The sequence below is a fragment of the Populus trichocarpa genome, chromosome 16 (assembly GCF_000002775.5).
Source record: "Populus trichocarpa isolate Nisqually-1 chromosome 16, P.trichocarpa_v4.1, whole genome shotgun sequence".
Classification (NCBI taxonomy): domain Eukaryota; kingdom Viridiplantae; phylum Streptophyta; class Magnoliopsida; order Malpighiales; family Salicaceae; genus Populus; species Populus trichocarpa.
In genome coordinates this window covers 12,373,485-12,391,796 of record NC_037300.2, presented here as the reverse complement: position 1 = coordinate 12,391,796, position 18,312 = coordinate 12,373,485, and the positions used below count along the sequence as shown (strand labels likewise).

The 18,312-nt window shown below is 31.7% G+C and overlaps 3 protein-coding genes across 6 annotated transcripts; 2 read left to right on the top strand and 1 right to left on the bottom strand.

Annotated features, from left to right (window-relative positions):
- Positions 1 to 1,974: 1,974 nt before the first annotated feature.
- Positions 1,975 to 9,926, top strand: LOC7466084 (protein SCO1 homolog 1, mitochondrial). Of its 3 annotated transcripts, none has more exons than XM_052448043.1 (7): positions 1,975 to 2,224; positions 2,308 to 2,514; positions 2,625 to 2,715; positions 3,370 to 3,582; positions 4,261 to 4,350; positions 9,101 to 9,233; positions 9,505 to 9,926. In XM_052448043.1, the coding sequence occupies exons 1-7, from the start codon at positions 2,099 to 2,101 to the stop codon at positions 9,626 to 9,628; spliced, it is 984 nt and encodes a 327-aa protein (XP_052304003.1). In that variant the 5' UTR covers positions 1,975 to 2,098; the 3' UTR covers positions 9,629 to 9,926. The 3 variants fall into 3 exon arrangements, with proteins under 3 accessions (XP_052304003.1, XP_052304002.1, XP_002323592.2); XM_052448042.1 differs by lacking the exon at positions 9,101 to 9,233 and adding an exon at positions 4,445 to 4,577; XM_002323556.4 differs by lacking the exons at positions 9,101 to 9,233; positions 9,505 to 9,926 and adding exons at positions 4,445 to 4,577; positions 4,850 to 5,271 and having other exon boundaries at positions 1,976 to 2,224.
- A 301-nt stretch (positions 9,927 to 10,227) lies between these two features.
- Positions 10,228 to 16,921, bottom strand: LOC18106314 (cell division cycle 20.2, cofactor of APC complex). Of its 2 annotated transcripts, XM_052448041.1 has the most exons (7): positions 16,531 to 16,921; positions 15,590 to 16,147; positions 14,916 to 15,497; positions 14,636 to 14,833; positions 14,421 to 14,508; positions 14,228 to 14,305; positions 10,228 to 10,390 (listed from the first exon to the last, which is right to left on the bottom strand). In XM_052448041.1, exons 1-4 carry the CDS (start codon positions 16,627 to 16,629, stop codon positions 14,693 to 14,695), a joined length of 1,380 nt encoding a protein of 459 aa, XP_052304001.1. In that variant the 5' UTR covers positions 16,630 to 16,921; the 3' UTR covers positions 10,228 to 10,390; positions 14,228 to 14,305; positions 14,421 to 14,508; positions 14,636 to 14,692. The 2 variants fall into 2 exon arrangements, with proteins under 2 accessions (XP_052304001.1, XP_024443506.2); XM_024587738.2 differs by lacking the exon at positions 14,228 to 14,305.
- Positions 10,328 to 11,521, top strand: LOC7460361 (glutathione transferase GST 23). The gene is made up of 2 exons (XM_002323555.4): positions 10,328 to 10,636; positions 11,046 to 11,521. The coding sequence occupies exons 1-2, from the start codon at positions 10,328 to 10,330 to the stop codon at positions 11,397 to 11,399; spliced, it is 663 nt and encodes a 220-aa protein (XP_002323591.2). The 3' UTR covers positions 11,400 to 11,521.
- Positions 16,922 to 18,312: the final 1,391 nt, after the last annotated feature.

Genomic DNA, 18,312 nt, shown 5'->3' with positions numbered 1-18,312 from the left:
TACAATATCGGTTAAGCTTTTGAGGTAAAAACTTCCCTTTCTTTTGATAAAATACTTCTTAATTACTGTTTGTTTTTGTATTTTAAAAATATTTCTAAAAAAATTAAAAAATTTTTATTTTTTTTCTTTACTTCAAATTAATTTTTTTGGTGTTTTTAAATCATTTTGATGCGCTGATTTAAAAAATAATTTTTTAAAAAAATTATTTTGATATATTTCTAAGTAAAAATCTTTTTGAAAAGTAACCACAACCATATTTCCAAACAAGCCATAAATCTATCCAAACATTGAAGTTATTTCTAAAAGAAAAAAAAATCAAAATCTCAATTATAACCTGAATTTTAATTAACTCCAATTTTTTTTCTCAATCTGGTTGTGAAAGTTCTAAATATTCTTAATTATATTGTTTGCATTAAAATTATCGTAAATTTTTATAAACTTAAAGGTGTTTTAAATAAAATGTATTTATGTATCCTTTAACATTCTAACCTTTTCAATAATACCTACAGCTAATGACATCATTATCTAAATGAATTGTGAGTCTAGCATTTAAATAACTTATAAGTTTTTAATATAAGATGTTTCTTTCATGACAAAATCTATCATGAGTTGAAATGGAGGATGCCAATTTAATTTAAACTTGATATATATTAATTTAACTCAACTTAAATAAATATGTATTTTTTGAATAGTTTTCTATTCAATAGATACTAGATAGGATATGAATATTATTAAATTCGAGTCGAAATCCGCCCGAACCTAACTCGAAATATATATTTATATTATATAAATATATTTATAGAACATTTAGATTTTCTTTAATGTAACCGGTTTGGGTTAATATCATCATTGACTCCATCCATTTTATGTGTGAATGTGAGTCAAGTGCTGAAAACTTTTGAGCCTCTCGATATTATAATGATACTAATATTTCACATCGATTATATTTAGGGTCTGGACAACTTATAAGTTTTGGATACCATTTTTATTTAAAATGGGTTTTTTATGACAAAACTTACTGCAAGGCCACACAAACCATATCTTTCAAAGATAAGTTATAGTTGTTAAACAAGGATTAATGGGTTGATCTAAAAAACCAAGTTAGGTTTTTAGTTAAATCAAATAAAATATTAACTTGATAAAATTTATTTGATTTAGTTAAGTATTTAATGACTTGATTGACTTGTCCACACCTGGTTAAGTCAACAATAAGATAAAAATGAAAAATTAAAATGTTTTTATTTTAATAAAAGGTTAATCTAGGTTAATTCAGGTCATATTGAATTAAATATCTTAAAATACATTGTTTCTCAACTTAATATTTGGTTTTAGTGTTCACAATTGTTTTTTCATATTTATTGGCATGTATAATCCTCTATTTTGAGTTCATAATTATTATTTTTTGTGCTAAAAATACATTAGCGGTATCTGCTTATTATTTTTTTGTAATGTTAAGAAAAATGTTTGTTTTGCCCCGCTGCGTAGGCTACGAGCAAGGTTATCAAAAACATATTTTCAGGGCCTGTGAAATTAGTCGAGGTACGCGCAAGCTGGCCCGGACACTCACATTAAACTAAAAAAAAAAACATATTTTTAACATGAAACGAAAACTACAACGTAAACTTGAATCGTAAAAATAAATTATAAAATCATAAGTAAAATGTAAAATCTATATTATATTGTCATTTTATATCAAGTCTATTATTAAAAGAATTTTTTTTTTAAATGCTACATGTTCAACAATTTAAGAATTAATTCAAATAAGCTTTCTAATCATATCAAACAAGATTGTTAGGCCATAATTTGAATGGTAATATTATATTTCTTATGAAAATGTAAAACTAATATTGAAATCACGAGTTAACCCATTAAAACAATTTTAATTTGATTTTATCTATTTTTAAATTTTTAAATGAATTTTGGATACGTATATGATTATATAAATGAACTCGAGATTTTAACAACCGTAGGTACGGGTTGTTAAACAATTCCAGCTCACACTGCGATTTTAAAAAAACTAGGACTTACAAATAAACTCCAAGACGCCGCACCAGAAAGAAAGAAAGAAAGAAGCAAAGACGAGCTCAAACAATTTTCAATGGCAACTACTGCTCTATCAAGAAAAGCAAACCACCTGCGCCACACCTACCGATGTCTCACTTCTCGCTACCTCTCTCACTGCACCACCACATCTTCAAATCCACTTTCACCTCTTCCTCGATCGGTTCGTTCGTTGAGTCTTTTCGTGAATTTTCAATTTCAGTTTTACTAACTCAGGAATTTGATCTTTTATCTTTTCTATTTTAGGTTTTACCTCTCGGTGGAGGAATCCAGTCGCTGCCACAGATTACTCAAAGATTTCTGTTTAGCACTTCAATTCCTACTACCACTACTGTTGTTGATTCAGAGACTTCGAAAAACACTGAAGAGGCTAAATCTGATGGAAGTGAAAAGTCTGGGGATTCAAATCATCAAGATGATAAAAATAATGCTAGAAGAACAGTGCGGCGTGGGGTATTTTTTTTCTTCCATTTCTATCTTAAATTAGGGTTTTGTTTCGTCAGCTTTTATAATATAATTTGACTGATTATTGTTATTATTATGGAATTAATTATCTTTTGCAGCCTATTTCATGGTTGAGTTTTCTGTTTCTGGCGGCTACTGGAGCTGGATTAATTTGGTACTATGACAGGATGAAGAAGCAACGTATTGAAGGTAGATGATTTCTATGGTGAGTTTGATGTTTGTTGATTTCTTAAGTAAATGATAACTAATTAGTTTGGGAATTAATTAACTTAATCAATTGTAAGAAGTACATGTAGTAGCTTCACCACTCTGCTTTGAAAATTGTATTAAGTGAAATATAATGTACAATTATTTGTAAAAAACTATAGTAATTTTCCCCTGAGTTCACATCCCTAGTTTAGCGCTTTAAGTAGGAGATAAATGGATACTGCTGTGTTAAATCCCTGTCCAAGACAAGTTGGTGTGTTTGCGTGATTATTTGAGGGATTAACAGCTTGTTATCTTCCCTTTTTTTTCCTTTTCTTTTCTATATCTGGTTGAATTATAAATCATGGGGCCTGTTATAAGCTAGCTATTCTATCACTCTGGTTCACTCTGTGGATTGTAGTACGCACCTTATGTTTGCACAAGACAGAATCTTCATGTTTGATTTGTATAGTATCAGGTTGATATGGAGGAAAGGAAGAGTATAAGTTAACCGCTTCTGTCAATATTATTCAAAATTTTCATTCAAGTTTCTCTTGAATAGATTGATAACTTGCTTTAAAGGGTAATTGAATTTGACCATTTTAAGTATTAGATTGTATGGTTTGTGTTTTTGTGTTGATAATTTTGTGTGTGCAGCTATAAATAAAACTTCTGCAATTGTGAAAGTGGGGCCATCTGTGGGAAAACCAGAGATTGGAGGCCCATTTAATCTTATTGATCATGATGGAAAGCCTGTTTCAGAGAAAGACTTTATGGGGAAATGGACAATGATATATTTTGGTTTTACTCATTGCCCTGATATTTGCCCGGACGAGCTGCAAAAGCTAGCTGCTGCAATTGATAAAATAAGTGAGTTGCTGATATTTTCATTTGATAGGAGCTTATTGCTTATAATTAGTTAATTACTAACACAGATACAAGTTTTTATAATAGAGAAACACTGATTTATTTGGATGAAAAATGCTCTAGTCATCTGATTCTAGGATTATGAGAAGCCAGAGCACTGTATTAGAACAATTTATTGTCATAGATGAGATGTATTGGAGATTTTGTTGATTCAAATAATTATTTCGAATATTTACTGAAATCCTTTTTTATGTGCTGTCTATGGCTCATAAATCATAATATTTCAAAAGTCTATGAACTGTTCTCTAATTGCTGGAATTGATTCTGCTACGGCATAATGTCAATACGGATATCTTGTACACTCGTCTTAATATCATGGAAATTTGGGTAAGGATGAAGGGTGGGGGAATTATAGCTCATTGCAAAAATAAACTGGTAATAGTGATTCTGGACAGATTAACTTGTCTCCAGTGTTTCTTTTCTCAACCATGTGAGATTTTTGTGTCAGGATTTGGTTAAACATCAATGTACATGGAACGTACCAATACCAGCAAGTGCTGGATTTTTCAGCCTCATGACTACTTTTATAAATATATTACACGCATATTTGTACAGATGCAATTTCTGTCAGCCTTTGTTATTACATGATGTGGTTTTGAACTATTTGCTCAATGCTTGCAGAGGAGAAGGCAGGGTTTGATATCGTGCCTGTATTCATAACTGTGGATCCTGAGAGAGATAATGTTGAGCAAGTACGCGAATATGTCAAAGGTACTTCTATACACATTTGGATTACAATTTTAATTTATTCCCATGTTCCACTTGTAATTTAATTAGTGATTTTTCATCTTTTCCTCCATTACAGAGTTCCATCCAAAACTAATTGGGTTAACAGGCAGCCTAGAAGAGATAAAGAAAACTGCTCGTGCATACAGGATCTATTATATGAAGACATCTGAAGAAGATTCAGATTACCTTGTGGATCACTCCATAATCACGTAAATATTTCTTATGGGCGTGCTTAGTGTTAATTGAACTCCCTTTCCGTGAACTTCCAACTTTCAAATTAACTTTCCATCTCTTAAACTCTCTACTTCTTTGGTGGTTTCGAGTATGACAAGAATAATGTCTACTCCTAGTGGAGACTTAAGACAGACAATTAATGGAGCTTACGTAGCATATAACATTTTCAACATAAGAGGGGGACTGCGTTTTCAACCTTTGTTTTTAAATTTCTATTTGTTAACAATATCTCCATAATCTTGTGCAGATACTTGATGGACCCTAACATGGAACTAGTGAAATTCTTTGGGAAGAACAACGATGCTGATGCTCTTGCAGATGGTGTTATTAAGGAGATGAAGCAGTACAAGTCCATAAAAGCAAAAGCTTAGTTATTGTTTCTCTTCAGCTGAACTATTTTCTATGGAATTTTTCAGTGGTCCTTCTTGTGCATTGAGAGCACCTTGGATTTTCCTCAGTTGGATTTTTTATTTGATAATACCTGGAGTTTTGCAAAATCCAGATAAAAACCCATTGGTCTATAAGGGTAGTTGTTTAGTTGCGGGAAAAATAAATAAATAGAAGAGATCTACTGTTACCGACTTGATCATCCTTGGGCCTGTAAGAACTGATGCAGAAAGCTTTTCTGATATTTTTATTCTAATTTAATGAGATTTGGGTTATGCAAAATCCACAGTTTTGTTATAAGAAATACAGCCATTGAAGTCATTGTATTCGTTACTATATTCAAATTCAATAGCTATAACTGTCACATCTGTATCATCGAAAAAAAAACCTTCCACCGGCGGCCATTTTGGCCTTCCCCTTCCCCTTGCCCAAGCAAGAGTCATTATAGATTATAAAACGACTTGGCACAGCAGTATATCTTGGCATCTTGACCGTAGCAATATCCGTATTTTAATAAATAAAAATCCAAAGTTGTTGGCTTCGTCACGTCATTACTTGGAAAAAATAAAATAAAAAATGCTCCTTGTATAATAAATAAAAATCCAAAGCTTATTCCCCACATTGACATGGCATATGTAGAAAAAATTAATGATTTTAAAGTTCGAACGTAAAAGATATAAAAAAATAGCATATTTTCTTAACTATCATATCGTCGTGTAAAAACTTTTTTACAAAATATTTAATTAATATTTTTTTTCTCTATTTTCTCTTGGAAATGTCCACAGTAATTAGAAATCTGCACTTAATCATTTATTTTTGTTTAAGAAATTCCTCCATGACCTTTTCCCCCCCCTTATAATCCAGTGTGGCGATGCTATTGGAGCGTTATACGTAGCAAGCGAAGAAGAAAAGGAGAAGGCAGCAAAAGAAATATTGGAAGTGCTGAAAATCCTAGAAGATCAAGCCCTCGGAGACAAAAAGTTTTTTGGCGGTGACAATATAAATCTAGTAGACATCTCATATGGACCATGTGCTTATTGGTTGCCGGCCTTGGAAGAAGCAGTGGGTGTAAAAGTGTTGGAACCAAGCACGTTACCTAAATTACATGCCTGGGCTAAGAACTTCATTGAAGTTCCTGTGATTAAAGAGAACATTCCTGACTATGACAAGATGATGGCCTTTTCGAGAATGGCTAGGGAGAAGTTAGGCAAGAACTGGCCTTTGTAATACTTTCGATTTTTGAAAGTATATTCCATGTATGTCTTTGCTTTGGTTATGTAACCTTTATCTCTGAATAACTAATAATGGTGGCGGCAGCCATTCATGTTGTTTGATGAGTTTCAGAAAATACAATTAGCTTATAAATAAAGTTTTTATATTAGATAATTAGTTAATTAATTGGTCATTGTAGTTTTATTTATTTTCTTAGATAAAATGATTAATAGCTTGTGATTGATTGTAATAACCCAGCTCAACTTGCCATATATTGTTCTTTTTGGGCCTCATTACTCTCACGGTTTTGTTCTTGATTACGTGAGTCTATTTCTGAGCCTGACACCCCAAAAGATATATGACAAATTAGCAACTAACACTCTTAATAAGGACAATTACCAATCCCTTACCTGTTGATATGAGATATGATAACCCATCCCCCTTAAAGAGTCCGACGACCCCGTCGGCACAACTGGACAGCCAGTGAGGTCGGCTCTGATACCAAATGTAACAGTCCAACTTGCTATATATTGTCCGCTTTGGGCCTTATTACCCTCATGGTTTTGTTCCTGGTGACGCGAGCCTATTTTTGAGTCTTACGCTCCAAAACGCGCATGACAAGTTAACAACTAACACTCTTAATAAGAACAATTACAAATTCCTCACCCACCGATGTGAGATATGACAGAAATCTTCTCTCAAGTAATCGAATTGGGATCGTTTTGTAAAGCCACTATATGATCAATCTTTTACAAAGATAAATGGTTTCAGTTTTGAACGATGCTTGACAAAGAAATAAAGAAACTGGAGCCAACACACAGAAGGAAAAACAATCAGCCCGAGAGGGATTGAAGAAGCAAAATGCTTTTTTTTTTTTAAAAAAAAAGGAAACACTCACAGTATGAATTTCTAGCGACACTCTAATTGTGTGAAACTGAATTGGTAAGCGCGCGACACAACTTCACAAAAAAAAAACTCAGTTAAATCCTTTTCTTATAATTTTTTTAATATAAGTTTTATCAGATTAATAAAATTTTTGGTTAAAGAATAAAATGAGATTTTTTTTTAATTTTAAACAAAGAGGTATTTTCTATATAATTCATAGGTTGGTTTTTATGAAATATTATAGTTGGATTCTATATGAATAATTTATATTTAGATTGATATATTTATGAAGAGATTTATTTTTCGTGTCCTTTTTCAAAACTCAAATCCAAAATGATAAAAAACAAACTCTCATCAACAACTATTTCGAAAAGGAATTTAGTAAGGAATTGAAAATCACAAGGGTTTAAGGTCAACACTAGATAATAGTCTCATAAAATAATAGAAAGTCTGAATTATTATTGAATTGCCGAATTAGCCCACAAGTTGGGTTAAGGTAATTAGTAAAATTATAAAAATAATAAATCCTGATTATTCAATAAAATAAAAATGTTTTTCAATTCCTAAGAATTTATAAAAATATTTAAGGATAAAAAAAAAGAAAACAAATTAATACCTAAAACAACAGGAATTTGAGGCTCGAAACATTGACCATGAATCTCTTTTTAGTTTTTTTTTTCGCTCAAAGAAAAGAAAAAAATAAAAATTACTTAAATTATGAAAGATCACCAGCAACACACACTCTGAAATGATAGCCTGTGGCGTTCTAACATCCAGAGCTGAAGTTATGATCAAACTACTTTAAGAACATGAAAAACATCATCTACACTACTGTCATCCTATCATTTGCGGTGGTTTGTCTTATCAATATCAACATCTGACATCTCAACTCCTCCGATATCTTCTTCATCAAATATTATATAGTTTTGAGAGCTCGGGAGGGAGAGACACATTTAGCTTAATTTGATGTAGAAGGTGCATTTAAAACAAAAATGGATGGCAACGGTCCACTCTGCCTCTTCCTCGACCGACACAACAAGGCCTAAATCTGTCTTGTGCTCCAGTCTCCTAGCCGTCCTCTTCGGTTCTTAGTTTCTTTATTAAAGTTTGCCTATGTTTTGTACTTTTGTATATTTTGTTTGAGAGCGCAAATCTTATTCAATTTGTCACATTTGAAATTGTAAGGAAATTGGCTTAGATAAGATCGCCAACAATATTATATGTAGAGGTAGCTGCCAATAGGAAGACACATGGGTACACTTTTTTTTTTTTTTTTTTATAACCCGGGGTGTCCGGGGCAACTTACGCGCACCACGACTAATTTTCAGGTTCACTGAACACCCTGCAAGCCCAGTAGACAGGTAAGATATCACGGGAATGACAAGCGTGCATGCTAAGGTTTGAATCCAGGATGCAGAGGTAGAAACCCTATCACCGCTGGGCTACACATGGGTACACTTGTTTGTGTTAGAGGTGATAGTTTAAGAAAACAATAAACAAATGTTACTGGTTTGCTTCTTGAAAAAGAATTGCTAATTTATTGAGTTTTTTTTTTTTTTTTAATGGGAAAGTTGATAGAAACGCGAACACAAAGGGCTTTGGATTTGGTTGCTTGCTCAAGCTTTTTGTAGCAATTGAATTGAAATAAAACCATTCCTAGTTACTTTTTTTTTTTTTTTAAGATAAGGATAAGAAAATTTATTTTAGCTATTACATAAATCCAGATTGATCATATGTTTAGCTGAAGTCGATTGATTAAAAAATCAATTCAAAATAAAAAAAAAACTTAAATTATCCCACGATCTAATAAAAACTTATTGATTTTTTTTATCTCATGTTGTTTTTACTCTAAAAAAATTGATATCGTGGTTTGTAATGTATACATAACTGTGGATCCCGAGAGAGATAATGTCAAAGGTGATTCTATACACACATTTGGATTACAATTTTAATTTATTACCATGTTCTACTTGTAATTTAATTAGTGATTTTTTTATCTTTTCCTCCATTACAGAGTTCCATCCAAAACTAATCGGGTTAACAGGCAGCCCAGAAGAGATAAAGAAAACTGCTCGTGCATACAGGATCTATTATATGAAGACATCTGAAGAAGATTCAGATTACCTTGTGGATCACTCCATAATCACGTAAATATTTCTTATGGGCGTGCTTAGTGTTAATTGAACTCCCTTTCCGTGAACTTCAAACTTTCAAATTAACTTTCCATCTCTTAAACTCTCTACTTCTTTGGTGGCTCGAGTATGACAAGAATAATGTCTACTCCTAGTGGAGACTTAAAACAGACAATTAATGGAGCTTACGTAGCATATAACATTTTCAACATCAGAGGGGGACTACGTTTTCAACCTTTGTTTTTAAATTTCTGTTTGTTAACAATATCTCCATAATCTTGTGCAGATACTTGATGGACCCTAACATGGAACTAGTGAAATTCTTTGGGAAGAACAACGATGCTGATGCTCTTGCAGATGGTGTTATTAAGGAGATGAAGCAGTACAAGTCCATAAAAGCAAAAGCTTAGTTATTGTTTCTCTTCGGCTGAACTGTTTTCTATGGAATTTTTCAGTGGTTCTGCTTGTGCATTGAGAGCACCTCGGATTTTCCTCAGTTGGATTTTTTATTTGATAATACCTGGAGTTTTGCAAAATCCAGATAAAAACCCATTGGTCTATAAGGGTAGTTGTTTAGTTGCGGGAAAAATAAATAAATAGAAGAGATCTACTGTTACCGACTTGATCATCCTTGGGCCTGTAAGAACTGATGCAGAAAGCTTTTCTGATATTTTTATTCTAATTTAATGAGATTTGGGTTATGCAAAATCCACAGTTTTGTTATAAGAAATACAGCCATTGAAGTCATTGTAGTCGTTACTATATTCAAATTCAATAGCTATAACTGTCACATCTGTATCATAGAGAAAAAAACCTTCCACCGGCGGCCATTTTGGCCTTCCCCTTCCCCTTGCCCAAGCAAGAGTCATTATAGATTATAAAACGACTTGGCACAGCAGTATATCTTGGCATCTTGACCGTAGCAATATCCGTATTTTAATAAATAAAAATCCAAAGTTGTTGGCTTCGTCACGTCATTACTTGGAAAAAATAAAATAAAAAATGCTCCTTGTATCCAAATTTCCAAACCCAATCTTATTGCCCAAGCCATAGATCACTATAAAACGACTCATACCTTGCAATCTTGAGTTCTTCAACTCACCACAACAATGGCAGAAGTGAAGCTACATGGTTTCTGGTCCAGCCCTTTTAGCTGCAGAGTTATCTGGGCTCTGAAATTAAAAGGTGTAGAGTATGAATACATAGAAGAAGACCTTCTTAACAAGAGTGAATTGCTATTGAAATACAATCCAATTTATAAAAAGATCCCAGTCCTTGTTCATGACGGCAAGCCAATTGCTGAGTCTCTTGTCATTCTAGAATACATTGAAGAAACATGGCCGGAGAATCCCTTGCTGCCAAGAGATCTTTACGACAGAGCCATGGCTCGATTTTGGATCCAATACGGAGCCACCAAGGTAAACAATTCCCGTGAACCCATGGCCTCAATTACCCTATGTAACATAGATAGATACACACACTGTGCTACAGAGTTCACAAGGCCTAACAATATTTTGGGGGGCAGTCCTATCCTTTTTTTTTTTTAATGATCTTAGAAGCTTATTCACCACATTGACATGGTATATGTAGAAAAAATTAATGATTTCTTTTAATGATTTTAAAGTTTGAACGTAAAAGATATAAAAAATTAGCATATCTTCTTAGCCATCAGATGGTTTTATAAAAAGTTTTTAGAAAATATTTAAATTAATATTTTTTTCACTATTTTTTCTTGGAAATGTCCACAGGAATTAGAAATTTGCACTCAATCATTTATTTTTGTTTACGAAATGCCTCCATGACCATTTTCCCCCCCTTATAATCCAGTGTGCCGATGCTTTTGGAGCGTTCTTCGTAGCAAGCGAAGAAGAAAAGGAGAAGGCAGCAAAAGAAATAATGGAAGTGCTGAAAATCCTAGAAGATCAAGCCCTCGGAGACAAAAAGTTTTTTGGGGGCGACAATATAAATCTAGTAGACATCTCATATGGACCATGTGCTTACTGGTTGCCGGCGATGGAAGAAGCAGTGGGTGTAAAAGTGCTGGAACCAAGCACGTTACCTAAATTACATGCTTGGGCTAAGAACTTCATTGAAGTTCCTGTGATTAAAGAGAACATTCCTGACTATGACAAGATGTTGGCTTACATGAGAGTTGCTAGGGAGAAGTTAGGCAAGAACTAGCCTTTGTAATACTTTCGATTTTTGAAAGTATAGTCCATGTATGTCCTTGTTTAAAGGTTATGTAACCTTTATCTCTTAAGAACTAATAAGGGTGGCGGCAGCCATTCAAGTTTGATATTTAATGAGGTCTCAAAAATTAAAGTAGTTAAAAAATAAATTTTTTATATTAAATTATCAATTAATTAATTGATTATTATAATGTTATTTATTTTTTAAAATAAGATAATTGATAGCTTATACTTTATACTTGGTAGGTCAAAGTGACTTGTAGTTAATACCAGTAAAATATCTTTTTTAATGGATATAAGGACTCTCAGATACTTAAGTAAATATATTTTCAGAGAGAGAAAGTACAATAATGTTCTATAGAGAGATGTTTTCAAATATATATAGTAGATAATGAAGATTGTGAACTTTCTTTTGAAAGAACTCATGATATATTTATAATCCATGAGTAATGTTTTTTTTTTTAGATGCGGGGCTGTAGTGTAATTTTGCTTTTATAATATTTTAAATTGTATTGTGATTTGTATTCCACTCATTTTACCTAGCTAAAATATGAAGACATGTCTGGTTATGAGACTTTATTACATCTAATGGTATTGGTAGAGTATAAACTTGTTTAATTAAGCTTATTTGTTGAGAAATAATTCCCCTATGATCTTATGTAAAAATTTATAGAATTCATGATATTAGATTCATGTATTATGTTTGAATCCATAAGTGCAGCGAATCCGGTCATACTTGGGGTGCGATAATAAAAAATCCTCATGATCAACATCCTCATGAGTCGCGCGGCAAACCCATCTCATTGGCCTGACACCAAATATTTTAAGCATAACAAAATAATTTGAAAAACACAATTTCAACCATGTTTCTAAACACAATCAAAATATAAGAAGATACTTCCTTATTGAAGACCTTAAAACCAGAAACATATAATAGTTGTTGTCAATAAATGATTATTTCTTGATTTTTTTAATAATATATATGATTATTATAAAACAAACCAAACTATCCAACCTTTACTTATCCAACCTTTACTTATATGATAATTACCATCAAAATATTTTATTGCAAATCTTGTAAAAATCAATCTAACTTTTAAAGTTTATTTTATAATTGAAACTTAATTTACAAGTATGAATGCATGATAATGGTGTTTTAGTTAACAATATGTAAAATTAGTATGTTAGTATTACTTAATATATATATCAAGAGTACTTAAGTGAGATATGATATAAATTAAGTAGTTGACATATTTTTTATTAAACGCATGATATAAATTATTTAACAAATAATAAGCATATAATTTAATACTATAAGTAGAAATCTTCTCTCAAGTAATCGAAGTGGGATCGCTTGGTAAGCTACCATATGATCAAATCTCTTACAAAGATAAATGGTTTCAGTTTTGACACAGAAGCGAAAAACAATCAGCCCGAGAGAGAGAAGGTTAGACATTGATTGAAGAAGCAAAATGCTTCTTCTTTTTTTTTTTTTCTTTTTTTTTGAATTTTCTGCTACCCTCTAGTTGCGTGAAACTGAATTAATAGGCACGTGGCACACCTTGGCAAAAAAAACTTATGATCTAATTTTATCTTTTAATATTAATTTTTTATTGGTTATTTTTTTTTAATTTTAATAATTTTTTAACTAATTTTTTGATCCTTTTTCAATATAATTGAATGTGATTTAATTTTTACTTAGTTTACTAATGAAATTTCAATATTTGTTTTAATATTACAAATTACTCTTTTTGTGTAGCTTTACTTAAAAAAATTTTAAATTTTATTCAATTTCTTTCCTCTACATGTTTTTTTTTATTATTAGATAAAACATTAGTTTTAAGAATTAAATTTATTAAATACAATCATTTAGTTTTTATTTGGTTTTCCCATAAAATAATAACATTATTTTTGTGATATGTGCAAACTTGCATAATATTTTTTTTATTTTATTCAATCACTTTCATGTATGTATTTATTTATATTATCATTTAATTAAATTTTTATCATTTTATAGATAAAAATTGAAATATTATCTGTATAATATTTATTAAATATTGTTATTTTTAAGTATAATGAGAAAGTTTTTTATGTTTTAGAATAATTATATTTAGTAAATATTATGTGTTTTTAAAGTACAACATGATAAAACTATATTGTTGTACTATCTTATCAAATTTTTTTTGAAATGATATTATGTTATTAAATTTTTATGTTTACTTTCTGATTTTACAAAAAACAAATACGTGAAATTACCCTCAGTTTATCATTGTGCTTCAACTTTGCACACCCATGGATCAATAATGCTCTTTTATTATTCAAATTTATGGTGTATATATATATATATATATATATATATATATATATATATATATATTTTAACATGATCCTTATTTTTTTAATTATCTTATTATTTTATTAGTGTTATTTTTCTTTTTTTGTGTATTGGTTTGAAATTACCCTTAACAGCTTTGCGTTGTGCATGTTATTTAAAACCAAATATTTTCGCTACTGCCTAATTGTTTCCTAGCGACTGTGTTTGGCGAATGTTTTTATTGACTGGGTTCTAGTACTTAATTAAATATATAAATAATTCTTGATTTATTTAATTAAATATATACATAAAATTTTTTTTAAAAAAATATCTTCGTAAATTGAACTAATCTAATTTTATGACTTAGAATGCAGAATAATCATGCTCTAAACATCTAAGACTTGTTTGGCATAACTTTCAAAAAGCAACGTTGACCTAACTGGTGTATACAGGGACAAACATATAACCTAGAAAGGCAACGCTCCAGAATAGGGGGACAAACATACCTTCCATAGGCACAGGTTGGAACAAGAAAAGCTCGATCCTAAACTGCTCCACTTACCATATCAAGTTTCACCCGCCACCTAACCCACATCACAAATTTCATGACCGAACAAGATATGTACAGCATAGTTTCATTCATTGGCGAGAAAACAAAAAGCGAGCAAAAAAGAAAGAAAGTAGAGGTAAATTTCTCACCTGAATATTTTTTATCCGCTCCCCAAAATCCAATTTGAAAGCATAAGATAACAACAAGCATCCATAACACACACTGCAGATTGCTTTTCTGATAATTTCACCATAAGAAAGTACATGAAGATAGAAAGACATCAGTTTGTTTCCCCCATTGACCAACAGCAGAACCAACTCAGGAAATAGGGACATTTCATGAACAAATTAGATAGAAAATCTACCTTGGCTGTTGTTGGGCCAAACATTTGCAACTAGTTTTGTTGTTTTCATTTTTGGCATCAGCGGATGCGATTGAAGCGAGAAAATGGCTCAGGATTTGCTTTCGGAGCAGCTTTAGCCACTTCTGGAACGCCAAAAACGTTCCAGAATCTCAGTGTTTCATCCCCTGCTGCGGTTGCCACTGTACAGCCATCCGGACTCTGAGAGAAAAAAAAAAGACAGTTAAAACACAGGAAGTCAAGAGAGATTAACAAAATTAAGTTTCGATCCTTAAATTATTACCTGAGCCATATAAAGGACTCTAGAAGTATGGCCAGTGAGCTCAGCCATTTTCAGCATAGATGGATATTTCCAAAGGACGAGTTGATTTTGAGTGAACCCATGAGAGCTAAGCAGTTCCCTCTCATTCTTGTTCCACAGCAGAGCACAAACTTGAGACCCGGTGTCTATGGAATTCAAGCACGCACCTGTGTGTGTATTCCAAAACTTAATACTCCTATCTCCTCCACCGCCTCCAGAGGCTAGCAAATTCCCTTGGAAAGGACACCAAGCAAGAGCTTTCACTGCAGAAGTATGCTCCTCGAGCCTGTGAAACCATTGTGTGGCTGAGTTTGATGATGCCACAGATCTATCCCATATATGAATTATATTATCATTCCCTCCACTTGCTAATTGCTGGCCTGAAGCTGACCATTTAAGCCCACAAACCTCTTGTTGATGCCCCCTGTAAGTCTCAACAATGTGTGATCTAATTCTCACATCATTGTTAATTATTTTACCATCCATTCCTCCAGTAGTCAGGATATGATTGTTCCATGCCATTGACCCAACTCTCGACCTGTGACAACCTCTCAAGTTTCTTAGCTGACAACACCATCAAACAAATTAGGTCAGCAAACAATGAAAGGAGAAAACCTTAGAAGTAGACAAGGCAACATCGGAAAAAGAATAGGTACCTGTTTACAGGAAGCAGAATCCCATAACTGTACATTAGAATTATTCAAGCCAATGGCAAGGTGGAGTCCATCAGGAGCCCAATTGACACTAGTGACAGGCCCGACTTCATCACCAACCGTAACCAATTCTGAGGTAGAACCATTTGAAGCATCCCACAAGTACACTGTGTTTTCAAGAGCTATGGCTAGAACATTCTTGCTGCCCCAATCCAGTAAGTTAAGGTAGAAATCATCCACAAGATCAGGTGCATCCAATGTCCTCTCTGACGTCTGAGGAATGTATCTCCGGGGCTTGGTGGGCTTGGCCTGGTAGTGAAGAGAGGAGGATAAGTGGTCTCGAGGGATAAGTTCAACAGGTGTAGGAGGCTTGTTCTTGAAGGCTAGAATTCGAGTTCGGTTCAGGTTCAAGGCTTCTGCAAGTTGCTTCCTGTATGCCTCTCTTGATGGTGAGTTGACTGTAGCTGTTGGGTTCTCTTTTCCTCCTTTTCTTCCCTGTGTTAGCATGTAATGGGCATAATCTAAGTCCATGGCTGATCGGTTTGGTATAAATCTATCCAACTGTTACAAGCAGGAATTATGTAAGAACCCAATTCAAAATTGATCAAATTATAATTTAGTCTCCGATTTTATACATAATTTTTTAATTTAGTCCACTTGTAAAAAACAAATCATATGTTAGTCTTTAACCTTTAAAAATAAACTTTTGTTTCAGTTTGCAGTGGGTGAAATTGGAGAATTTCAATAGCAATGAAGAATATTTTTGGAAAAACAAAATTCAATTGTTATAAAAAACTAATAAAAGGACTAATTTACAAGAAGATATAAATATAACACAATTCGATTTTTTCTTTCTTGTTTTGGTCAAGAAGAATTGATTCCTGATCAAGAGATTGTAACAAGCAAAAAAGAAATTAAAATGGAAAAAAAATGAAGTATCTTACGTTATCTTTAGAATTCTTTCTATGAAGAAACTGTTCTTGGAGGGGGAACCGGGATTGTGCTTTCAAGTATGAAGAAGAGTTCAAAGATCCTGCATCCATCACGTCAATATCAAAAAATAAAAAATAAAACAAGAACGAATAATAGAAAAATAAGAAAGAAACACTTTGCAAAAACAGAGGTTAAGATTAAAGAAACCCAGCAAAAAATTAAAAAAATAATAATAAAGAAAATAAGAGAGAGAGAGAGATTTGTTGTTGATCTTGTGAGAGCGATTGATCGTGAATTATGAAACGAAACTGGTGCTGCTTAGAATTAATGAATGGCAAATGAGTGTGATATTTCGAAGATAGATAATATAAATAGAGAGAGATGAGGAGTTTTTTCAAATTACATTTTGGAAAGCTCAACGGCCATTTTTTTTTCCTTGGAAGAGCCGTTGTAAATTTTATTGACCAAACTGTCCCTTTCTGTTATTATTGGGCTCACTAAACTAGTGGAGAAAGCCCAAATAAAAATTCTGTAACTAAGCCCGGGATCTTCTCATAAATAAAACTTTTTCTTTATTACTATTATTATTACTATTATTATAACTATAACTATTGCAATAATTATTATAAGAAAGACTAATAGATTTGGGAGTTTTATACAATAAAATCATTGCGTATACATGATATTGCAGGGAATGGGGCCTCTCAAATTTTTATTTTGATCCTTGAAGTTTTCAATTTTTTCAATTTGGTTGAAGTTTTATGCTTTTTCGCATTAGTCCTTAAAACTCAATTTCTTTACTTTTCAATCCCTTAATTTTAAGAGATGAGACAGAAAGTTCCTAAAAACTAGAGAGGAGATAAAGAATCTAGCAACTCATATTTCAGCCGCAACAAAGTCCAATTTTAATGTTAATCAATTTTTCTTGGAGAGGGATAGTTCAATGGTGGTAGTTTTGTTCATCAACCATGCAAAATAAGGTAGATTGCTACACATGAAGAGTATTTTTATTTGATTTTTTTTGGAATGATTTTAAGTTATTTTGGGGTTAGAGATTGAATAATTGAGGTTGGTTTTTAGGATGCTTTAGGTGTTTTTTCTGATAAAAAAAGTATGAAAATTGAGTTTTGAAGATCAAAAGCAAGACCCTGATTTTTCAACAATTAGAGAGTTTATAGTTATATTTTCAATGATATTTTTTTAATAATTATATATGAGCCTAATGTGCACTAAATTATATATAAACAATTATACATAAATATTCTATGAGAATAAATATTTTTTTAACTTTTTATTTGGTTTTCATAAATTAATTATTCTTTTATTTTTTTTATACAACCACATAAAGATTTATAATGATGTTAGTTTTTTATTTTTGTTTGGAACTTACTTTTTAGATTATGATAAGTTTTTGTTTAAAAAAATGTTGCTAATAAAACAAGTGAATTTTCATCTAAAAACAATTAATAAGAAAAATATGAGTTTTGCCTCTAGAAATAATTTTCTCACTCCTTGATTTAAATTATTGATATTTTTTGTGAATATTGATTTTAATTATCTTGGATTTTTATTTTAAAAAAGATATTGTTAATAAAAAACAATATTTTTCATAAAAAAAAAACATAAATAAAGAATGGAAACTTCAACTTAAGAAATACATTTTCTTCTTTAAAATTTGAATCTTTCAATCTTTTTAAATATTAATTTTAAAATCTACCACGCGATATCGTGGTGAGATAGTCTGACTAATTCATTTTTGGTGGGCACTACCTTGAATCTTAAAAATAGAGATG

Coding starts and splice junctions, on each gene's coding strand:
- LOC7466084 (XM_052448043.1), top strand. CDS start 2,099: ATGGCAACTACTGCTCTATCAAGAAAAGCAAACCACCTGCGCCACACC. Junction 3,583..4,260: donor TGCTGCAATTGATAAAATAA/GTGAGTTGCTGA, acceptor CAATGCTTGCAG/AGGAGAAGGCAGGGTTTGAT. Junction 4,351..9,100: donor AGTACGCGAATATGTCAAAG/GTACTTCTATAC, acceptor CCTCCATTACAG/AGTTCCATCCAAAACTAATC.
- LOC7460361 (XM_002323555.4), top strand. CDS start 10,328: ATGGCAGAAGTGAAGCTACATGGTTTCTGGTCCAGCCCTTTTAGCTGC. Junction 10,637..11,045: donor TCCAATACGGAGCCACCAAG/GTAAACAATTCC, acceptor CTTATAATCCAG/TGTGCCGATGCTTTTGGAGC.
- LOC18106314 (XM_052448041.1), bottom strand. CDS start 16,629: ATGGATGCAGGATCTTTGAACTCTTCTTCATACTTGAAAGCACAATCC. Junction 15,498..15,589: donor ATTCTGCTTCCTGTAAACAG/GTACCTATTCTT, acceptor TGGTGTTGTCAG/CTAAGAAACTTGAGAGGTTG. Junction 14,834..14,915: donor GAGTCCTTTATATGGCTCAG/GTAATAATTTAA, acceptor TTTTTCTCTCAG/AGTCCGGATGGCTGTACAGT.